The sequence below is a fragment of the Rhipicephalus microplus genome, chromosome X (genome assembly GCF_043290135.1).
Source record: "Rhipicephalus microplus isolate Deutch F79 chromosome X, USDA_Rmic, whole genome shotgun sequence".
Taxonomy (NCBI): domain Eukaryota; kingdom Metazoa; phylum Arthropoda; class Arachnida; order Ixodida; family Ixodidae; genus Rhipicephalus; species Rhipicephalus microplus.
In genome coordinates this window covers 196976967-197002402 of record NC_134710.1, presented here as the reverse complement: position 1 = coordinate 197002402, position 25436 = coordinate 196976967, and the positions used below count along the sequence as shown (strand labels likewise).

At 39.7% G+C, this 25436-nt stretch overlaps 1 protein-coding gene across 6 annotated transcripts in view; it reads right to left on the bottom strand.

Moving 5' to 3' along the window:
- Positions 1–420: 420 nt before the first annotated feature.
- mdy (diacylglycerol O-acyltransferase) overlaps positions 421–25436 on the bottom strand; it is a 260993-nt gene continuing 235977 nt past the window's right edge. For all 6 annotated transcript variants that reach the window (XM_037428844.2, XM_037428848.2, XM_037428849.2 and 3 more), the window contains 4 exons: positions 20327–20439; positions 18699–18852; positions 8808–8870; positions 421–6630 (listed from right to left, as the gene is read on the bottom strand). In XM_037428844.2, the coding sequence (XP_037284741.1) occupies positions 6469–6630; positions 8808–8870; positions 18699–18852; positions 20327–20439 (492 nt within the window). In that variant the 3' untranslated portion in view covers positions 421–6468. The remainder of the gene's footprint in view (positions 6631–8807; positions 8871–18698; positions 18853–20326; positions 20440–25436) is intronic.

Sequence of the window (25436 nt, the reverse complement as noted above, 5' to 3'; positions counted from 1 at the left end):
ATAAACATTAGTGCACTAGTTCCAAGGGTGCTTGGCAATGCTGTTCATATTCTTAAAATAATAGATGTTCACTTTAAACATTAAGTCTTGAACGATTAGGAAAAGTGTGCATTATTTTTTCTGATGACATCCTAGTGGTCAACACTAAAATGCATAAAGATTTGACCAGGATGGGCATATCAGAAGCATCAAAGTCTTTATGCTTCAGGTAATGAATATTTTAGAATTGTAATAGGGCTCAGGATGTCAAAAGCCACAGGTGATGTCAAAATGTGAATCCACCACCTTGTATCTGGCTGCAGAGCTTTTGAGGATTAGAATGGTTTGCATCTGGGCTGGTTGTTGATCTTGTATGTTGAGTGGTTGCAGCAAAAAGTGGATGCACAGATGAAAGAAACACGAAGACGGTGCTGCTGAGGATTGTGTTATAAGATGGCACAGCTCAGTTCAATATATTGTCTTCAAACAGATAGTACATGATTCTGCAATAACAAATAGCTCCTAACAATTTCTATACTTAGCATGAAAATAAAAAATATTACGGAAACTTTATAAGTGGGCAAGAGTCTTTTAAACGAGCATTGCCCTCATTCATGGAAGCCACAGGCACTGGCTGTTCGCCGTTCCCTGTCCACTAGCCTGGGCTGGTGCTCAAGGTGAGAGTCGGTCAGAGCTGGCCAGCCAACTAACTAGCCCAAGTATCGGTGTTACTTCTTGTAGTTCTTGGAAATCTTGGCCTTGGCTGTTGGCACAGACACACCCGCTGTCAGTTGGTCAAAACCTTGCCTCATTCACAATTTCACTTGTAAATAAGCATTACACAAGAAATATTTAGTCTGAAACATTGCCTTTTTTTAATACCACACAAAACAAAGTACATTCCTATGTGTTTGCTTAGCTTGCTTCTGGACAGAAGCAAACAGTATACACAAACAAATCTAAACAAATGCGTATATGTAGAGTAACCTTTCGCCAAGTATGTGAACCTCAGCACCATAAGTACACATCCTCATTGACCGTGTGCATTGAGTAGCAGGACTAGATGGCAAAAAAAAAAAAAGTGTTTCAGAGGTACTTTTTTCCACAAAGATGATTGCTGGAGAGCCAGGAACTTCTCATTATTAAGCGAATGCCCAACCACATCTTTCACTATTAACTCCAACTTGCAGCATCTGACCATACACCTTGTATAAAGAAGAGCGTATAGATACTATACTAATAAGCATATTTGTTCACTTATAAACACACACACACACACACACACACACACACACACACACACACGCACACGCACACGCACACGCACACACACACACACACACACACACACACTGAGAATAATCAATGTGTTGCAATATCATATTCAACTTTTCTTCGCCTGGCATAGCTTTGATACAGACGTCTCACTTTTGTAAATCTCAGTTATACAACCACAGTTATAAAATGAAATCTGTGGAGCATTCAAGAGAAAAAAATTTGAAAACACGCTAAGTACCAGGACAGAACCAGAAAATCTTGTGTGGCTATAGTGCAAGGCAAGCTACCTCCCACAGCACTGGAATACTGTTTCATTTGTCGGTACCTGGAAATGACAATCCTCTATTACTTTTTTCTATGTTCAAGCCAGTGACCTACACAACATTTGTACCAAGGCTTTGATCTATGGCGCACTTCAAAATGTGATTTTGCACAATCTGCATTTTTTGAGAATCCCTGTAAACACTGTAATCAGAAACTGAGAAAAAAAAACAAAAGGATGAAAAGTCACTTGTGCGGTGGCCATTGATCCAACACTTTGCCATGGAGCATAATTCATGTGCATAAACGAAAGGAGGGGAGGGCAGTTCTGAAGGAACAGTTGAGGTTTTGTGTTCCCCAAACACTAATGTGAATATTCATTGAGAAGAAACTGTACTAAACCTCACTCATATCCTCGGAACACTTTCCCCTGTGTATGTGTGCGAATTATGCTCTGCGACAAAGCATTGGGTCAACGACTGGCGCGCAAGTGACAAGACACCGCTGCAACATTGCCACAGTCCCCATAGAGGAGGGAACAGATGGATTGGTTCGAAAAAATCAGGCCTATACGTTTACGTCACCCAGATAGAGATTAAAGTTTTTTTCTCAGTTTACTTCCCGGTACCTTCATGTACACTGCAAATATCACAGAAGTGACAAGGAAGCGCCAAGTGTGCACTGTCCTAGTGTCTGCTCTGCTAGCTGGCATAGAGGCTTGAGCCTTCAAGAAAACAAAGCGTACATAGTATTTCAACCAATATTTCTTTTTTTGTTTTTCGCAGTGCACATTGGCAAATTACTTTAGTACAGTAAAAAGCAAAGCATCATGTACCTGTTGTGAGCTAATTTGTTTGCTATACTTATATCTGGTGAAAGCTCCGTTAAAGATAGGCAGTAATAATGTGAGTGATGATCTCAAGCCTCTCAATAACGCATACCAAAAGTGAATTGTTGCCAAAAATATCTAAAGGTCATAAAGTATGCCCCATTATTGGTGTACCAACACAAGCAAGATAACCAAAAGAGTCACAGATAGCAGCAAACTATATTTTACAAGTTCCAAGAGGATATCTACAGCTCTCAAGTACTGTCTAAATACATAACACATAATTCCATGCAAGGGCCATATAGAATTCATAACAGTTTCTTTCATTATCCGTTGTTTTCATTCTCATACCAACAGGTGACAAATCCAGCAATGACAGCAATATGGCAATTTTCAAGAGAGAACTGTAAGTTATCAAATGAAAAAAAAAAATTATTCTTACAAAATAAGGTCTCATTATGTCTCCCTGAAAGCCCCATTATAAAAGTCGACAGTTTCAGCACTTAGCGTTTCGAATCTACCAGTCTCACAAAAAGCAATATTCCTGAATGCCAGCCTACACAGAGACGAGTACGAGCCGCTATAAAGGTGCTGCTGCTTCATGTATAATGGGGCATTGGCATCTTGTATGATATGTACATACAGTGCCCACACAGGCGGTTCTGTATTGCTTGTTCTTCCTGCCTTTTTATCTTTCATGCCCATTTCTGCCTTTCTCAGTGCAGTGAACGTATTAGTCAGTTTTTTTTTGTAAACTGACTTTTTTCTTTTGCATTTATTCCTATGAACAGAGTTTCAGTAAGCAAGACAAATCTAATGAAATTTATACTAAAGACGACTGATACTAAAGTAATAATGTCAACTGGAGTATTCAAAATTTTTTTAAACATACTATCTAGAAAGTTAAACACAAGGTTGCCACAACACAAATGAGACTTTTGCTGATTCTTGTGCTTGCAAAATGCAACTAACTAGGCAAGAACTGGATAGGAGAAAATTTTTCCTTTCCTTTGTATTCTTAGCCTGCAATCTTTATATACAATCATTGCATAAAGCAACATACACACTGAGACTAATTTATTCTTGCCTACATGCATGGCTATTTTCATTATAAATGATTGTGAGGGTTGGCAGATACCAATCAATCTAAACGCTAATTTAGAAATTACATGTTTTCTAACTGTTCGCAAGAATGCACTTCAAAAAATTTTGAGGAATGGTGCTACCCATGCACTGAAAAAACTGCAGTTAACTGTGCAATATGGCACAGATTAGCACACTGCAAACAAGACTACTTATCCTTGGTTCACACAGAAAAATACACCACTCCTTTCGAGAAACAAGGCACAGACACAAGGCACAGATCTCTAAATAACTTTCAAAGATTTGACAATGTTCAAAAATATGTAAAAGTTAGACACAAACTACAATAAGCATGACTATTTTTCAAAATATATCTAGCTTCGATCACAGCTTACGTACAGTGTGACCCACTTAACTGCCTGTTGGTGCACAACAGTGCATTAGTAGCCCGGCACGGGTCCCGTCAACGCAGTACTATGGTTAAAGCGAGAGGGTCCGTCAGCAAAGTGCAATCGCGATTACGGTGATGGGGCCCATTAGCATAGTGAAATCGTGACAGTGACGGGGCTGTCATAATAGCGATGCAGCTATAGTGATGGGCTCCGTCGTCGTAAAGCTATGACTACAGTGAGGGGGCCCGTCACCGTAGTGCAGTGGTAAAAATGAGGGGGCCCATTGCCGTAAATTTGTAGTAATTTTAGACACCATTGTTTAGCTGTTTGGGTGGCATAGTGGGTTGACGCGCTGTTTAGGAAGTGGTAGTGCCGCAGGTCGTTGGTTAGAATTTCCGTTTTGTAATTTTTACTTTTTTTTCTTTTCTTTCAAGCAAAATTGCTACTTGAGAGCAGTAACACCAATCTTGATGCATTACCTTAAAAAAAGAAAGTATAAATAACAAAACCGCCATTTGATCTGTTTACCTGCAGCACGCCCGCTTCCCCAACTGCGCGTCAACCCATATACAGTACGCGATCCGAACAGTGTGACGGTGGCGTCTAAAATGACTACATATTTACGGCAACAGGCCCCCTCATTCTTACCATTACACTATGATGACGAGCAACCTCACCGTAGTCATTGATTTACGGTGACGGGGCCTGTCGCTGTAGCTGCATCGCTATTATGATGGCCCCCTCACTGTCACGATTTCACTACGCTAACGGGCCGCATCACCATAATCACAATTACACTATGTTGACAAACCCCCTCGCTTTAACAATAGTACGATGAGCCCCATCCACTGCAATCATGATTACACTACGCTGACAGGCCTCCTCGCTCCAATGATAGTACTGCATTGACGGGTCCCATCACCACAGTCACTGCCTAGCAACCCCAAGGGGTCATATGCAATTTAAAGCTACAAAACAAACATGAAGCCAAGTTCATTACTCTGCAGTATTGCAGAGTACTGTATTCAACAAAAGTGGACTTACATTCATGGCATGTGGCTCTTCAATATTTTGTACACTAATGTAGTCTATCTTTATGGTAAGTTGGGTTCCTCCATCATACAAACAGCATTTTATGCTTCATAAGGACATCAACCTGTACCTTAATGGAACCTTCATATGGACAGCAACCTGTACAAATGTGCCTTAGTGTATCTCAGCCCCCAACTCTCGAATCACCTAGCTGTGCTGAAATCAACTACAAGCTTACAGCGTTCCTTTATCTAGAAACAATCAACTTTTTACAAAGCAGGCATTGAAGTTGCGAGGTATTATTGGCTCCTACAAATATTTGTTCATAAATAAACAAATGAACAATATCTACATGCTTTCTATTTTTGAAATATCAGAGCCTGAGCTGTTAAGTTGACCTTGCACGTTTTTTAAATATTTTCAAATGAAAGTTTAGCTAGTGCTTATATAATATTACAGAGAGAATAGGAAGACAGTATAAAAAACTATGAAGTGAATAAGTCTGTAAATAAAAATTATTGCAATGAATTGGCAACACCTGCCTTTGGTAGGGGCCACAAAGTAAGAAAAAAGATGGCAATTATTGTACATGCTGAAAAGTTGCCTACAACTGTTAGTCCTTAGTATTCAGATGTGAAATTTAATTTACTAGCAAAACTAAAAAAGAAAAGACAATTGGTTCGAAAACACTTTTATGAGACGATTCAGCATAAGTTGAAGCCACTATATAGAGTAAAAAGCAGTCTCCCAGTTGAATGCTGCATGCCGTACAAGGCACACTCGCAATAGATCAATGTATTGCCTTGAAGGCGAATAAGAAAGCACCAGAAGTGTTCTACTATATACTACAAAAAAAGTCACTTCACTGAAGTCATTGGATTTTATAAATACAGAGGAGAAAATTCCCCTAGCAAAGTTTTATGTGCAGTTAATATGTACAAGCAAGTTGCTACTCTGTGCAACTTGCTTGTTGTGTATATCAGAAAATTGGCATAGTATACATGAAATATCATTACTGACAGCAAGACTAAGTAAGGAACAGTATAGGTAACAGACCTGACAAGAGGCACATCCCTATGCCTAGAAGGCTTCCTTAGCTTAAAGAAAACTTTAAAACCGAATTCAGATTTGCTTTTCTTCAACTAGAGTACGTCGACTTTTTTTTCGGTTTAGTTAAACTGAAAATTAGGTACATAATTGATCTAAGAAGTTTGACTGATTTAAATACAAAACAGTAGTTATAAAACTTCTATAAAATTACATGCATATTTCATATAAAGTTAGCTAAGAGCTACTTTCCCAAACAGAACAATAGTACCAGAGCTACAATGCACATTCCGTATTCTGCTTGAGAAGTATACATATCAGGTGTTTCCCATGAAGAGAGTAAAAACAATCACAATACGTTTCCAGCAAAGCAATAACTGACATATCTTTAGCATATGATGCACACATCTATATACAAGTGGATCACAGATGCATGTGTAGTCTGTAAAAATGTTCCACATAAAGTTGCAGTGTACACCACTTTGACATTCCTCATGACAAACTTCCACAGCTGACTCAACTGCTAATCTTCATAACTGCAGCTGTCTAGGCTTGCAGGAAATGCGATCACAATGTTCGCGATGTCCCATAGTTGATTATGTAATAGTCATGATAGTACATCAATATCGCCAAAGGTTGCCCTATTATGAGTGAAATCCAGACAGCCATGTTGCCCAAGTTGTTGTATCGGTTGCGGAAGATGTTGTCAATGACAAAGGCAAATGGCACCTGAACGAGAACAAGTGCACAAGATATTAGTCAGTCAGTACATTTATCTTTTACCAAAACGGATCGAAATAGAAAGCTTTGTATCCTTATGTAAATAACTTCCATTTTGCACTATCTTCAAGAATAAACATGACCGCAAATTCTTTGAGCCAGTCTCAACATGATTATTTATCAAATTCATGCAGTTACCTTCATCAAATAACTACAAAGTTGACTGGTGCCAAAGAAGTCTTGAGCTCGAGGTGTAAAAAGAGCCCTAATTGGGATGCAAATTATACACCTTTCTATACATTATTTACACTGCACGAGTTCTCATGGTGTTGTAACGTTAACAACGTTAACATCAAAGTAGATATTTTGATCACCTTCAGAAATTGGCAATCTACATTGACAGCAGTATCGAAACTTTTTGCAGAAGTGCAGTGCTATCCACTGTGATTAGCCCCATGTATGTTGTAGGTTTTTCATTTCTCTTGCATGAAAAAATACAAACATGTACATATGCAAACAACCATGCTATATATTCACATTTAAGAACTAAAAAATAAGCTAAAAAATAAATATATCTTGAGAATTTGCATGTATGCTTAAATAGCGATTTTTTTTATACATTAGAACAGTTCCCTAAAAATGAACTTTGAACATTCAGTATTATGCCAAAATGTTCTCTCACTTTTAAATAGAGGTAAATGTAAATATTGTAGAGTTTGGTAAGCAAAACAAAAAACAAAAGGCTTATTTACTCTATGCATGTAGCACCATTTATAACTGGATGTCTGATCACTTTCAGGGTTAAAAATCAGAAATGCATTCAGGCACACTATGACGACAACAATGAGACACATCATAAGATGCAATGTAGACTGCACAGGTGTTAATGGAGAGAAAACATGGCCTTACACTAGGCACCACACATGTGACCAGAAAGCAACTCATTCTCATGGTTTATTTTTGCTTGCATAAAGTGGTATTTCGGAGTTGGGTGGTGTGAATGATTCTTCTACATTGAAATCTCATTGATACCATTCTGCATAATATAACTTTTGACCAAATACATTTACCTTTCTATTCCTGGCAAACGTACCTCAGAAATAATAAACTCTCAGAAACAATAAACTATCATGGGTTTAATTAAATCACATATTTGCTCAGAATATGACCATAAAAGTGGATCTTGATCGATATATCTAGAAATCCAACATTTATTCTTCCGTATATTAGGTTGAACAGCATTCAAACAAGCTTCAACTTGCGTGTTGCACAGCTTATGACACATAAAAGCCAGACAGAGCCATGGCAATGAGTTCTAAATAGCAAGTGATGCACTTGAACATTTAGATGCACTTCATTGCTTCATTGCGAATGCAGAGCTCAGTGAGCGAACTGCAATTCCTTTTTCTAGCATTGCAAAAGAATTTACTCCTGGACCTTGAAATTAAAAAAGTAGTGCAGCACAATTTGACCAGCTACTTCGATGTTGCTAATTAAAAGTGAGTTGATGATGAAGTATGAATACATTTTTGTCCTTTTTTAATCTCTTTGGTTAATATAACTTTTGCATAATAAATTATTTTCTCGTTGCACTGAAAAGTGTATCAATGAGATTCCACTGTATTTAGAGCTTTCGGAACAGCAGTTTAATCATTTATACTTGTCTGCATACACATGAAACAATTGTGTGAAATCCATTGCGATAAAACTCCTATGTGAGAGCCAGAACACCAGTTTCTCTTTTTTTCGATGCTATATGGTCTTGCGTAGTCGGTACACACGATTTTACAGAACTGCACACCACTATGATTGCCCCTGAAGAAGCCTTTGCAAGTTTTGTCAAAACCTAGCACCTTCTTTCTCTCATGCATGTAACAGGTACACACACAAGCCCACCCATTCCTGTTCACACTTACATGCAAGCATGCACATAATACACAAATGCACAGGTATGGATTTCCTATTTAGGTGATCTTTTATGAGATACCAGAGATTTAATGCATTTTTAAACTGGAAGTATGATAATGAGGACATAAGCCGAAGTATAATGCACCACACAGCGCCTCGTGTCCTCTGTCTCATGTTGCCACATTTCAAAAATGCATAACAAGTTCCAACCTGCCCAAATGTGAATTATTCTACCAAAGACGTAAGCAATTCAGCTTGAAAAAAATGTAATAATTTACCTGTGCAAGCATCCCAAGAAACGCCCACACCCTGAACATTTTCAGGGGAACACTGACAAGGTACTGAAATAGAAAGTGTTCATAGAAATACTATATTTTCTCACAGAGCATGGTGACAGCATTGTTAAATCAATATTCTGTGCATTAATTACCATTTTTGGAATGTACATGCTTAACTTAAATGCAAGAGTCAACTAGTAAAAGTAGGATATCACAATGTATATTTAAAAACATTTTCACACGTTGTGCAAACCTGTTTTTGCTCCAGAAAAATGAGGCCGAAATGGCCTTAGAGCTTTCAGGCTTTTAGCTATACACCTGCCCAAGTAACCACGGATATACACTGGCTGTCTATTCTGAATATGAATGCCTGCCCATATGGATATCCGCACAGGTAGCCAATGAACGTACTGTGAAAATGCATGTCCTGTGTGGCTGTTCTCTGGACGTTCGAGCTAGATATCAAACCGGACATTAAGTTTTGAACGTTGACTGGCTGTCTATATAAGGACATGCCAAGGGTATGTGCATTTGCTCATCAATTATTGTATAATTAGAATGTAGAAAAAATATATTGAGATCTGCAGAATCTCCGTGGACAGTTTTGTAAAATTTCATTAAAAAGGCTACTATAAAATTCATTTAAATTTCGGCACATACTTTTGATCCCAGGGTGCCAAATAATTTTGCTTCCCGAGGTATAACAATCTGGTTGATTCAATATATGTATCGTATGTAATAAAAAGAATGTATTTAGTGTTATTATTATCGCATGTGAACTAACAGAAATGCAGATAGAGCGCATCATAGCAGTCATCATGTAGCCAAATTTCCACGCGCCAGCCTCGACACATCTCAACAAGCAGTACACCGAAGTTGCTCAGATTCCTCGAACGTACACGTCATGCTAGCCGTGCCCCTCTGGATGTGTTAAAAGTAAATGCGCTTCATTATGCCTATTGTTCCAAAACCTGTTTAACCAGTGGCATGCACTGAGGGAAGGAGCACAGGAAAGGAGAATGTTCTTGTTGCGTCGTACGTTTGTACCCTGAACCCGTCTCCGAGCAGCAGAAGGCAGATTCTTTTTTTTCAAGTGCACCCATGTGGACAATGTGCGCCCGAGTGGACATCAACAGCAACATGTAAAGTTACAAAAGACGATATTTTTGCAAGAAACACCGAAACGCAGCACAAGCCCACCACTGTTTTCGGCAGAAATTACCACGGCAAGCAGCAGCAGCCCCGTTCACTCACACGGCACAGATAAGGCCACGTGTTACATGCCTGTTATTTACGTCTCATATCGAACATTTATCAGTTCTTAGCACACCTTAACTATTGCACACCATTTGTATAAGCCCTGCTAATACGTGGCATGTTTCCAGCTCTTCATTTGCTTGCATATACCTTGATATTAATCGATTTGATGAGCACGTGGTCAGCACCTGAACACCTTCTTTAGAAGCATGTGCTACACCTATTAGTTTTTCTCCTATGCTTGTCTGTATGCACGTATTACAATTGCTAGAATAACATTGCTATAAACACATGCGAGTTGAGTTTGTTGTTAATAATTTATTAAACCCGTAAAGAAGCAATTGCTGCCGCCTATAAGAAGTCATCACACTTGAAGAAGGATGGGCATTGAACACTGAAATATTATGAGACTACGTACACACTTTCACAATCGCGGCTGTGGACTGAGAGTTATGTGCTTCTTAGCCTTGATATATGTTGACAATAAAGGTTCAACTGTTCTTGAAAGCCCGCTTGGACTCCATTTTTTTTTAGAATTCATTTGCAGCAGAAAAGTTCCCGCAGAAAAAAGACGGGCCTCCGAGTAGGCTGTGTGGGTACGTTGATCACATAAAAAGTTTTTCTCGAATATGCACTAGCAATATACACACAAACATCACATATATATATATATACACACACACACACACCCATATCAAGGAAAGTAGTGTATACTTGAGGGCTTGTTTTTCCGTGTTTCACACATTCACACACAATATATTAATATTCCGTGTTTGTTTCCGTATATTAATATATCCGTGTTTCACACATTCACACACAATAATGCCAAGAAAAGTACAGGAGAAGTTATTAGACCTAATTGTAATGTAAATGTGAAGAAAGAAAAGTGGGTGAAAAGATAACTTGCTATGGGCAGGAACCGAACCTGCAACTTTCAAATAAAGTGTTCGATGCTCTGCCAACTGAGCTACCATGACGCTATTCCCTCGGCCACTTTATAGTGTTTATATATGAATTAAACATGGGAGTGTCAGTCAGCACCACATGTAGCCATGGCGGCAAGTGTGGCACACTCCTTATGAGCCTGTTTTTTGGTGTCACATAGCACTTGAACTTATATATCCTTTGAAGAGCCTGTCAATGTCCATGTTGGCTGTCCTGAAGGGATGTCGAGCAAACGTACAAATTTATTACCTTTGTACATGTGATGTGGACATACATCACATGTACAAAGGTAACAAATGTACGAACTAATGAATGTACACTGTACGTCCATCGGACCTACAGTGTACAAAATTGATAAAGCTTTCTGTGGTCAAAGTGTCCCGAAACAACCTCTATGCCTTGTTGTGCTTCCTGCGTGCATTTCAGCACTCATTGTTTCACCACAGGATATGTCGTTTGATGGACAGTCCACCTGTTTGGGGAATACACTTGACTACAGCGTCAATCATAAGTGCTCTAAAATAGTCTACAGGTTCATCTATGTTAAGGGGGTGGACTGGTCTTTGGGAGCAAAAAAATATTCCTTTTTTAAAATTTACATATTTGGTTTTGCAAGTATTTTTCTATCTCTTTGTAAAATTCACGCACCAAGAAGTGGTAATTTTTTGTAATGTCATTCTGACTGTCCAGATTCTTGGTCCTACCAAAAAGCAGAACCTACAAAAAAAGGGGGAGCCTTCTTCAAGGCTTCTTCATAATTTGCCAGCACCTGTGTTCGAAGCTCTGCTACCAATTTATGAGCGCTTTTATGAGCATGGCAAAATATGCACACTATGATTGTTGTTTATTGAAGAAACTGTGTTATCAGTTTTTCCATTTTTCTAAAAAAAAGTAAATTTATGACTTCTTAATTTTGAGGCCTTAATATCTCTGCAGCTAGGGCAGATACAACAATAATAACTTTTCTTGCACAGGAAACCTATACATTTAGAGAATGCAAGTATGGGAGCAGAGTTTAGAGCACAAGCATTTTTAATTATTTACTCATCAAAATTGAAACACAATTCCAAATTCTTTTGAAAATTGAAAGCTTATTTTGCTGTAAAATAACGAAGAAAGGTAAAAAAAAAAAGCTTGCGTACTTTCAATCTCTCATCGTTAGTTTATGTTGCCATACCTCAAATATCAATTTTAATTAAAGGGGCCCTGAAACACTTTTTCAAGTAACCACGGAATGAATTCACTGGAAAAGCTTATTGCCTCACGAATTTAACACCGTAAAAATTTTAAGAATCAGTTCAGTGCGAGTGGCATTACAAAGGTTTGTCGCATGCTCCAACTGCATTTTCTTTTCTTTCGATCTGAAGAAAGCGCTGGAAGCTACGCTGGAAGCTAAGCAGGAAGGCTTGGCAGGGCCACAGAAAAACATCACATGCGTTTCGTGGCCTTGAGCACTTTTTTTCTTCGAATGCGTCACTTTTTGGTGTGATCGCGCGCGCACGCGTGGACAAGTCGCAGCCTGCCGCGGCGATCTCTGTAACGAGCGAGCGTGCCATGTTTAAATCAGCCAATAGCTGATAGATAGGTAATTCACAGGCGATTTTTGGGCATATTCCGCCATTTGTCGAGAGAAGAGAAAGCAATTTTTAGCGGACTTTGATCATTTATTGTGAATTCCAGGCCGCATGCTGTGCTATAATATTTGGCTCGCGTGTTGTCGGGAGCCTCTACTACCGATTGGCAGCGTTTTCTGACCATGCTCAAAAAGTGTTGCAGGGCCCCTTTAAGCACTTTTTTTTTCTATGGTGGCCTTAAGCAATATGGGGTGAGCTTAAGTTATCTCAAGAACAAGATGAGAACAAAAAATGGCGAAGATGAGTCTACCCTCCTGCTTAGGGCGCACATGTTGGTACAACTTGCAAGCATAAATTTCTGAAGTGTAAATTTCTGAAGCTGTTTCCAACCAGCTCTCTCAGTCTGCCACTTCGGCACCTGAGAAGGACATTCTATTGTTGTTGGTGTGCTCAGAACAACAGGGAAGTGGTAACTTCCAACAGAATTATAAATGACTTCCCATTTAGGTAGAGGCAAGAGTGATGGAGACTTTATGCTGAGGTCTGCTGACAGAGTAGGTATTGTTAGCAATGCTATAATAGGTTGGCTCTTTTCTATTCAGGAGGCACGCGTCAAAAGAACAGAGGAACTGTTCAGTCAGGAAACCTTTCACATCGTAATGAGAGCCACCCCACAGGCTAATATGTACATTAAAGTCCCCTAGGACAAAATAGGGGTCTGAAAGTTCATCTACTAAGGACTGGAATTCCATGTTTTTCAAGACAGTGAGGTCGAAGTATATGTACAGAGAGATGATAGTGACAAGTTCACTAAAAAAAAACTGCTTAAACAGCCTCTGCCTCAAGGGTTGTTTGTAGTGGTAGATGCGTACATGTAATGCCTTGATTAACTATAACACATTACTATCAGATGATGCTGTCGCATCATCTCAATCTTTTTCAAAAATGACATAACGACCTAGAAAATTAGTGTTATTGGTTTCTAAGTGCATTTCTTGCACACAGACAGCCCTTTTTGGTGAATGTTTATGTATAAGTTCCTGTACATCGTCAATGTTTTTCAGGAGTCGTCTGATGTTCCGCTGTAGAATTTTTGTCTCCATTTTAATTTAGTTTGGTGCAATGTGTACAAAAGTGTTGCCTTTGGTTACAGGGTCTTCTGGGGGCTTTGTAATGCGTGGCCTCACAGGCGCAGGAGAAGTGCTACTTGTATCAATCACTTCTTCTAAGGTGGCACATGGTGTCTGCTCGGCAGGCACTTTCACAGTTGTTTCAGACCTAATTGTGCTAGCAGCGGCCCGGAGTTGAACACACTTGAAAGTCTGCTGGCCCTATTTGGCAGAAAGCGGAGCAGCAGAAACAGCTCCACCAGCCAGGGCAACTGTTGGCGTGCCCACAATCACACTTAATGTGACATTTGTGGATGCAAACAGACGTGGCTCGGCGCCCCAGCGCATTACATCACCAAAGCAAGAGGAGGTCTGGTTATGCAGAGCAAAACGCTTGTGTGCCTCTTGAAAGGACGAGTTGGATTTACTTTGAGTTCTAATATTTCTTTCTCTTTCCTCCACAAGCGGCATGTTCGTGAATAGGCTAGGTGGTCATTAGAATTGGTCCGTTGATTCAATTCCAATTGAAACTAGTCGAAATAAACAAAAAAGGACATATCTTTGCATTTCCTGGGCCACCTATCTCTGTGGCACTACACAGGGTGTGTCCAAAGGTCTTGAAAAATGAGAAAAATGCAGTAGTAGCATTTGCTTACCGCCTACATGACTGCTTTTTCTATAGCTGAGATCCTAAGATTACTAGATGCATCAATCAAAGCAGTAAAAGAATCAATTAAATCTAATATCTTAATAACTGATGGAGCCAGGCAGGCTAGCATAATGAGAGAACGGCAGTCCTTCCTGCAAAAAGCTCACTAGAGACATGCCTTTCAAAACAAACTTTCTTGTTTCTAGTTGGATATTGAAGAAAATTGGCACTGACACTAAAAATGGCCTCACAGTGCTTCCATAAAAATTTTGAGGCGATACCACAAAACTTAAGATACAAATTATTTCTTCATTAAACTTCGTGGAGGGGGCTGGAGGATTTATAAGATGACAAAAAGTAGTTGGTGATTACTGTACGTACAGCCAAATCTATGCTGAAGGGGTGTGCATTTTCAAAATAATTTTTTACAAGACTAAAACTTGTAAACGTTCTCTCCAGTGACACTGCAATGAGCAAATTTGCACTACAAACACGAAACCCTACGAAAAATTCTTTAGGGAGTAAAATAAAAAAACTAAGATTGCAGCCCCCTGAAGCTGAGTTCAAGGAGCATAATAGAACAAACGAAATCAAGATCTGTGCAGTGGTTGCCAAGATATCTGCTCCACGAGCTGAGCATAATACCAAAAAAAAACAGCATTGAGAAAACATGATTGATTTGTGGAGTTTAACGTCCCAAAACCACCATATGATTATGAGAGACGTCGTAGTGGAGGGCTCCGGAAATTTTGACCACCTGAGGTTCTTTAACGTGCACCCAAATCTGACTATACGGGAGCATTGAGAAAACAGTGTTTAAAGTTTCACCTTCTTTTTAAGTCTCTAAAGCACCTAAAAATTGTAATCTTAGGCTTGACTAGTGATATTTGGCTTCTCAGGCAAGTGACCTGTATCTGCCAGTGTGCCTTTGTTGCCTATATTTTTTTTTTCATAACCTCTCTTTTTTTTTAACTACAGAGAACAAGTATGAATTTCTAACCAAGTTCTCTGTATAAAGGAGTGATGTGATAGGCATGACAAAATAGACTGTGGTTGAACAAGGTCATATAGTAAAATGATTATACATCTTTCTTGTGTTCAAGCTGTTATTAGCTTAATGAAGTATTTTTTGATTACAAATAATCACTGAACATTTTTTTATATAGAGAGAGGTTTCTTGCATCAGAATAATGGCTCACACCATAAGAGCCTATGCTTTCTTTTTAAATAACGAACAGTTATGGGCAGGAAACTGGTGGCACGGGAACCTTTTAGTAGCATGTTCAACGACGCGAGTCGGGCATATAAAACTTCGTGCGCCTGCTTCATACACCGTCTTTTGCCAGTCTGGCCATGAATTCCATTATCATACATACGGCTGGTCATGGAAACGCTAATCTACGAGGCTTTGATTGTCTCAAAACATTCATAGATGCCTGCGGCGATACCAAGCACAGCTCCAAGCCCGTCTGAATTGCATCACAAAAGCTTATTGACAGCACCCCATATGACCGTGAAGTGCGCGGTCGCCTGGATAGTGCAGCAGGCGTGTAATGCACTTGGCGGCGGCGTTCAGTGACAATGCGCAAAGTGTGTAGCTATGATGATGAAAACCAGTGCGCACTGTGCTTGGTGTATCGCATTTCCGAGTGCCGACACCCGAAACTACTAGCCGCTATTCCAAGCAATCCTTAGTGGAGGGGTGTTGATGAGCTTGACTGTGGGGTCCACTGCCGATGCGTAAAATGCCCGTCCGCGGTTCCGAGGAGCTAGCGAGTGATGTGCTTCATTGCTTGCAAAGAAGCACGTTGGCACGAGTGCGCTAGCGCGTCGTTCTTTCCAGCAAATTTTGTCTCTCCATCAGCGGAGTTAGACCTAAAGACGACTTTGATGATGGGCCATGCTCGTAGACCACGCGCCCGCTCGTAGTAATCTAACTGAGCATCTGCTTACAGCTCCTAATTAAAGTGTAATTGCATCCTAAGTGATCGTCGAGCCGTGATCACATCATGAAGTAGCAATTTTCGACAACCATATTCCCGCGACTCACAAGTAGCAGACGACGATCTCCCGGAGCTAGCATCGGTCTAATAGCGAAACAAGCTGGGGCAACATGGCGGACACAGCCAATCAGGGGCCTCGAAACAACCTTCAAACATTTGCTTTTTGTGTGCTTGTTTTAAAAGAAAGGAGGCAGCTGTGGCTGGAAGTTTGAACACGGAAAAATTCGCTTTCCCATGAGCCCAAGAAACTGGCTCAGCCGCGCCATTGCGAAGCTCTAATTTTTTAAAAATTACTGTTTTCTCGCGATTTTCAGAAACATTTTCGCTACCTAGGTGGGTGAAACAAAACTTCCGAAGCACTTTTGCACAGTTTTCAGTGAAAATATTTTCGAATCAGGCAGAAAAAGAGTTCCAAAAAGTGAAAACTTGAGTTTCAAGAAATTGATTTTTTTGCCATTTTTGGCGATACGATAGCTCTGTCCCCCTTAAAAGGGCCTTAGAATACTTTTTCAAGTAACCATGGAATGAATCTACTGGAAAAGCTTATTGCCCCACGAATTCAATGCTATAAAAATTTTAAGAATTTGTCCAGTGCGAGTGGAGTTACAAAGATTTGTCGCATGCTGCAATTGCATTTTTTCTTCTCTCGTCCCAACGAAAACCCTGGAAGCTAAGCAGCGAGGAATGGCAGGGCCACAGAAAAATGTCATGCATGCCGCTCGTGATCTTGAGCACTTTTTTTTTTCTTCGAATGCGCGGCTTTTTCACTGTGATCGCTCACGTACACGTGCACAAGTAGCGGCCTCCTGCGGCGATCTCTGCAACGATGGAGCGCGCCATGTTTAAATCAGCCAATGGCTGATAGATGGGCTTGCATTTTAGCAATCTTTAGCTGACTTTGATCATTTATTCTGAATCACAGGCCACGTGCTGCGCTATAAAATTTGGCTCGCGTGTTGTTGAGAGCCTCTACTACCGATCGGCAGCATTTTCTGACCATGCTCAAAAAGTGTTGTAGGCTCTTTTAAGGCTTCAAAATAGTGACCTCTTTTGTAATTATTGCAGAGTAATTAAATTTGACAAACTTCACTAAGGAACACTGAAATCAAAGTACAGTTGAACACAACCAGTATATGACCATGATGACGTCACTGCCAACAACAATGATTGTAGCGTTGTTAGTTCTTGATCATTTGTTAATGTATATGCTTCATGTGTACTAAATCACAAGCAGAGCCCACACACCTACGAAGTGAAGTCGATCTTGTTGTACTAAATCACAAGCAGAGCCCATACACCTACGAAGTGAAGTCGATCTTGTTGATGTAACAGCTCTGACTCATTCTGGATGTATTGAAAAAATATGGCGGTTACACTCGTGTTTTGGTTTTGTTAGAAAAATTATTCTGATTTCATCACTCTCCTAAAATTGCCAGCGTCATTACTGGCAATAAGCTCTTCACAGGAAGGGCCACAATCCTCCCATTTGACCTGAGTGCACATCTCCAGTAATCAAGAAGTTCCAATAACTTTTTCTATTTATTTACTACTGTAGTTGATGTCTCTAATCATGTTATGATGTCCTCCACTGGAAAAATGTCAAGTCAGTGAGCAAATGATGCATTTTCCTTAATTTTTTACAATTTTCAGACACATATCTAAAACACATTGTGTACTCATTTATAAATTGATGGTACATCAATTTCACATGAATTTCTGAATATGCATGCATATGGGTCTTCCTTAGAATTGTTCTTTAATTAATCTTCATATTATTCAACAGACTTAGTCAATCAGTGTGACTTTAGTTAATTATAATGTAACAATACATACCAACTCTGCCCCAGAACTGCAGCGTTCCTGCCCTTCATTTGTGCTGGGGAGTGGGGCTGAATGGTTTCCATAGTTACCATACGTATTTTTTCACTACTCATGTAAATGCTGCACCCATTAATAATTAAATGCTTGTTTTCCATTCCTACTTAAAAAAATGTGTTTCCCTGAGCCTTGATGATGGACTTTCTGGTGAAATTGTGAAATTTACCATGAAGTTAAAGTCTTTCGACCGAAAACCAGCAGCATGAACATGTGTCTGTATGGGAAAATCACCTTCCTGAACTATGCATGAAGTGCTTGACGCCATGAAAACAAGCAAATGCAATTGAATGGAGCATCTATGTGAAATTTCACTCGGTGGGACAGCAATGGCTGTGGGTGGATCTTACATTTATTCTTAGGTTTCAGCCAATTATAAAAACTAAACTGGTTTCAAACCACGTCAAGCTGTATATTCATGTCATGCTTTTTCACTGCAACTGCATAATATTTTTACTTCATAAAATCTGATCCCATACCTCATGGAAGAATGCTGACAGGAGGAACACCATTATGCAAGCCAGGGTTTTTGACATGCCAGCAGCAACCAAAGGTTTGTAGAGGTGACGCAAGCACCATCTGTGCACTGGAATGTTCCAGTTTTGCCAGAAATACTGCACAGTGTCTGCATTCCTAACAAAATAAAAACAGACATATAGAGTTGGCCACTGGAAGAATAACAAGCATGAAAAAAATCAAGCAAAAGAAAGGTAATTTATAATTTAAAATCATTTAATGCAGCACAAGAGAAACAAAGAGCTCAAGATGATGCACCCTTTCACTCTATTTCATTCTAGTTGTGTAAAATGAATGAACAGACACACCTTCCATAAGCTATTGCAAAATTCCCAACATCTGCCGTGTAACAATTATGATTTCAGATCATAAGATTCTTGTAATTTACAAGTTACCAATTCTCAGAAAAGTGAAATGACAAGTTTATAGCTTTATACATAAATTTTCAACTAAAATGGACATTATTGCAGTTTCAAGAAGTGAAAATCAGTGTGTTATAAACAAAAAAGAAGCACTGATAGTGATAAAGCACTAGACAACTACACAAAGTAGACTTTGTAGTTTTGTTGGCTGTATAAATTGCAGTAAACATTTGGTTGGTGTTGCCCCTGCATGTCTATGATGTGACCTGCAGCACTAGACACATGAGAAAGTAGTGCACATCAAAAACCATTTTTCCCACCATTGCATGCTTTCCCTCCCATGCAAATTTGGACCTTATACAGAAGGTCTCAGCCACAGCAAATTGTCTTTAAAAGAAGAGAGAAGGAGAAAATTTGCCTGAATAGTCCCAGTTATTTTAATAGCAGTAGCACCATGTACACAAAAATGTTTTGGAAAAGCCACAGTTATCAGCAGAGACAGGGTAGTTAACAGCCATGAGTAATTCAACAAGTCTGCTTAATTGCAACTTCCTTTCAGGTGCACTTTACATAATTATGACTATTTTTGTCATTTTATGAGTAGAAACACCACCTATATTTATCTTGTCTGAAATTTCACAATATGCAAACGAACATATATTTTAAAAGAAAGAAATATAGGGAAGCAAGAAAGTGAACGGGGTTTCGTGATTGATGCTTTTGTTTAGCCTCAAAGTCTTTAGTACTTGCCAACTCCAGCTATAGTCAGGGTGATAGCTGAGGGAAGAATAAGGCTGCCTGGGTGGGCCACTAAATTGTGAAAAAGATGGCATGCATTTTATGCTTCCACTTTTATCAGTACTTTGCGTTATTATTATTTATTTACTATACAAGCTGGTTTACTAATTTACACATTTATAGCTGAGATCCTCGTCATAAGACATCCCACCATATTTTTTTGTCTAACACAACACAAAGAGAAGTAGAGACACTACTCTCTCTTAAACACAAAAAAAATGAAATGAAAGCTAAATCTTTATAACTGCATCTAAAATGAACTCTACAGACCACTTTACATTTAAAGCAGCAACATACACCTGAATTTTATAACGTGTCGCACACTGGCTTAAAAAGTCAAGTATGCATATTAACTACAAAAACACTATTTTGGGAAAAGCAAATATGTTCATAAAAACAAATATGTTTAGGGCTTTGAGAAGTAGCCTCACCACCAGTCTCTGTAGAACTCTCTGTCTGCAAAACGCAAGAGCTCAGCAAATGTGTTCAGCGTTGAATGGAAGAACCAATAGAATGCAAGTAACCAAATTAGTATGTTAGGAACCTGTGAAAGAGAGAAAAAAGTTACTGTAAATTTGTCAGAGTAAGCCAGTGTGATTGATAAAATTATTTTTAAAAGAAGAGAGAGGAACAAGAAAAACAGAGCTCCGAGTAACGAACAAAGGTTCCGAGCCCAAAGCCACAATATGTTTATAAGGCGTGATGCGTCATACTCTTGATTGATTCTGGCCGTTCTGAGTTCTTTATGCGAACATAAATGTAACTGCAGGAATATTTTTGAATTTTCCAGGTGATACAAGCACTCTAGATGTGTGCATGTTTGTGGACAATGAAATATATTGTTAAGCATCCCCAACAAGAATCAGTGAAATGAACTTTGAGTTCATTTAGAAACATGATACATCTCAGCATTATCCTGGTGATGCTCTACTAAACTACGACCACAGCCATAGCTCAGTTGCTAGAGCATCACATGGGCACAAAAACGGTTACTTTTTTTTTGTAAAGATGTAGCTTTTGCCTAGGATACAATGTTCGTTTCACACAAGAATATACCCACATTGTGGCTTCCTATTGAACATAGAGATAACCTCATCAATGCTGGTTCACACCCAATGTAGCACAGACTGCAATGGCCAATTCTATAATCTCCAAGTAGCTAGAAGTCCATGGCCTGAGGTATGCTCTCATATTATTAATATAGCAAATAGTCTATGTCAGTTGTCTATAGTGCCCTTCAGCCAAATCAGAAAAAGAGTTGACCCAATATTTATGTGGCTCTATTGTGCCAGTCATGCCCATCTGATGCTTTGCAGTTTTCTTCAAAGTCATTGGCTCTGTGCATATTTGGACCAAAATTATTCCCTGTGTCAGTGAAAAAAAGAAGACTTTAAAATGATACTACACACTTTTATCCACGTTTAAGTGAATACTTAGGCAATGAAGCTGTCAGTGGCCCATCTGCCACAATATGTTGGAGGAATCAGTAGTCTTATCCATGAGCAGCTGTGTAATGCTCATGAGATACAGATGAAGAACCATTGTTTGTATGAGTATTTTGATTGAAAAAGTGAGTGAGTGAAAACTTGCTATGTTGCAGCGGGAGAAGGTGTTCTTGTGTTTTATTTGAATAGGTGGCTGTCGCATATCAATTGGATGATCACAACAGGTGGGGGAATGAAAAAGACTACAAAAGTATCGAGTGGTCTGTTGTAAATAAAATCAACTATCTATGACAACTACAGTATAGACCGCTTATAACGTAAGTCACGAGAGTCGCAAATATTCGCACTATAAGCGGTACCACACTATAACCAAAACAACTTTTTTCAAGGACCGCACTTGCACAAAACGTGTTGAACATGCAGCTTCGCGTGTCCGAAAATCGAAATGTGTGATGCGTGCATACTAGCATTTAAATTTCTGAATGTTAAAATAAGTTACCATCCAAAACACGCCTTGCCAATGAAATCAACGCGAAAGGGTGGGGTGCGGGTGGGGGGTGTCTAACAAACGAAAGTACCATCATGGAAATTCGCCGACTACTAGACCACCTCGATTATGCGCATTACATAGAAACTATGTTGAATCCCCTCCAGATTTTGATGCGTTGAAAGACGCCAACCATTCGATTTCATGAGTGCACACCCATCACAATCGAATCGCGAACCACAATTTGAGCGCTACAGGTGCCGCCCTCGTTTTCATTAATGATATGTATCCTTTTCCGTCAAGGGCGGCCACCGCAAAGAGTTTCGTTGATTCGGTACAAAACACCAACTTCGATTCACACGACCGCAACCGATCGAAGCGCAACCAACGCCAATTAGGCCTAGCTTGCCGTTTGGTATGTTGTCGCAGAAAGTTTGTCCAAAACATGAAGATTGGGCATCAAAAAGATCGCAATAGCAGTAACCAAGAACCACGTGCATGACACGAAGTTCGAGTTCATGGCCGGCAGATCAGCAACGACGACAACTTGCCAAACTTACGCATATACGACAGCGCACTGGCAGCAAAAGTGAAAGCTCGTGTCACACAACCATAAAACATTTTCAATTTACTGACAAGGAAGCAAATGCAATATTCATTGCAAGCTCGATAACGATGAAGTGTTTCCCAACAGAAAACTGTTAAGCGCATGCAGCTGATAAGGATGAGATCGCACGTGCCACATTGAGCGGCGCGTGGCCGAAGCCACGCTAGCGCGACGTAGTAGTACCACAGAACACCTATACACTACTATTTAGAGAATGAAAACTGTACCTTTGACAGTGCAATGAAAATAAGGGTAGCGGTGGCATTGTGAACTAACTTATCCGACCTAGAGATGGCGCTGGTAGGCCTATCATCATCATTGCACTAAAGCAATATGGTGGCTGTTTTGGTAGTGGGTGCAGGGGTCGCGGTGCGCGGTGCGCGCCCGCAGGTTTATGGGCGTTTATTCGCTGCTATTGCGGGGTGGTATTCGCGCACACGGCACCCTAAAGTTACTATAAATACTTCCGCTATGCTGCCAGGTGACCGAGAGGCCTCAACTGGCAAAAAACACGCCAAGCAAGTAAGCTTTCATTGTTTATTGACAATCGTGAATGCAGTAGTATACATGTAAACAAGGAACACTGTCTCTCACAGAGTGAAACAATACATGAAAAAAAAGTGATAGCCATCTGTTCAATAAAATTATCCACCGAAATTGTGCAACCTTGTCTCTTGGCTCGTTCAGTCAGACAACGATATTTACACTGGACACCCCTTGCACAGTACTTGGTACTATGCTGCCCATTGGCTTTCTCACCACACATGCTCTCAAAAAGTGATGTGTCAGTACGATTAACCTGAGACGCAATATGATATTTGACAACGCACTGGTGAGAAGCACATCGCGTTGAATAAAAAGAAATGACCCACGCTGTTGTGCTAGGTATCCCCACATTGTTCTCGATATCGTGTTTAGAATCTGTGTTTTTAACTGCGCGTCCGATCTTTTTACGACTAACTAGATCAACTTCCAGTTGTGGTAAGCAAATGCATCCTGGGAAAACACCATTTACTGGATCATGTTGAAAAGGAAACTTGGTTTACGTTTCCAAAGAGGTAAAAGGGTTGCAGTGACAGGCACATTAATGGAGTAACAGTTGGCGAATAATGAAAGCCTGAGTCAAACGTTTCAGCAAGTCAACATTCTTGTGAAAGTTGTCACGGATGACAAGTTAAGAGAATTAGCTACGCTTGCCCTTGCTCGTCTATTGTAGTTCAGGTGACACACGAGATAGAGGATGCCTGTTGGTGCTCCCAAAAGCACACATTCGTAAAAAAGAAATTATGCACCAGTGAATAGCACTTGCAATACACTGCACATGACATATACGCATACAATAGGGACATATGGAACACTAGACAGCCGAAAAGTGCTGGAAGTCACGGTAGCAATGTTAGAAAAATGGGCAGTGAATAATCATTGCAGTTAAGTCTGCACAATGAAATTTTCCACGATGTTTATTCACAAAGTAAGGCCCATTTCCTAATCTTTAAGTATTTGCATGTCAGACTGAAGAGTTATAAACACAGCACAATCTGCTACTTCTCAGCGAAAGTACTGAAGTGATTGTTCTGGCTAAGTAGTCATCTGCTTGATGGGGAACGCAGACACCAATGTTCGCTAATATTGTTGCTCCCGCCTCTTGTGGCGTGCACACTGTATTTACATTTTTGCATGCAAAAGAATCACTAGCTTTTCCAATTTACAAGGAATTGTGCAAAGTTCATGGACCAACTGTGAGGAGTGAAACAAGTGTCGGAACACCGTGTTGAGACTTTTGAAATGGCTGCACAAATGCATACAAAAAAAAAAGTGGAGCACCACGCCAAGCATCCAGACCAACCAAACTGTTCAAGTGGACAGGATATTGCAATAGATTGAGGACTAACAGTTACTGGTCTGTAAGACAAAGTTCCCCTTGTTGGCCTCGCTACAATTTGCACAATTGTAGCCGATATGCCCAGACATCACAAAGCTAGGTTCCAAAAATGCTTACCAACCAACTCAAACACTAAAGGACATCAAGTGGATGAGCGTTTTTGAACTGTACCGATAAAACAGGGATGATTTGTTTTCGCACACTGTTGCACAGGGGACGATGCTTCATAGTGTAGGCAATCGCAGAAACAACACAGTGGTGCCACCACTCCTTTTCACAAAAACAGAAAAAAATTCAAGCAGTTAGCTTACTCCACTTAGAAAATGACGGCTACCATTTTCCAAGTCAAAAAAAGAATTTTTTGTGTTCAATTTCATAAAACATACTGTGAAACACTCATCACAGTAATAAGTATGATAAACATTGATGACGTCCCTGATTCTCATCCGGAATCAACCTCTTACATGACAACATGCATCCTTGCACTACAATCAGAACCAATGGGAAGATCAAATATTTTGGTAGGGAACACTAATTACTAGCCCTGCTGTCCTGCGCCAGCACCGTGTGATTATTTACTCTTCTTTGACTCGAAACAGTGGCGCGTGGTACGATTTGAAGATGGTGAGAAATTCAAGATAACCGGTCGCAACAGATTCAATTAAGGAACGGCGATCTTTTATTCAGATTGACTAAAGAAACTACTGCGACGGTACGAGAAGCACTAAATAGTTAGCAGCAATTTTGTAGAAACGTGAAGTAGGTTTTTGCTAAACTAAGCCCACCAATAAAAACTTCTGCTAAGGAATATTTACTTGCTTGGAAGCAAATGGCCCTTACTTTTTGAATGACCCTCATAAAATTGTCATGCTTTGGATCGACAGATGAATAAATGAGTTTTTTTAATGCCAATTGTGCATAGTCATCAGACACTGCTCAAACGATCAACAATGGCAAAAGCTGAATTCACATTTTTATTCTTCACTACTTCCTAACTGTCTACCACACTCTTAACACGGGTATCATACAAAACTAGTCCTTTTGACTACATATTTCACAGCAATATCACAAAAATAGCTGTTAGCAGACATTCGAATTATCAACATGTACAAACACTGGC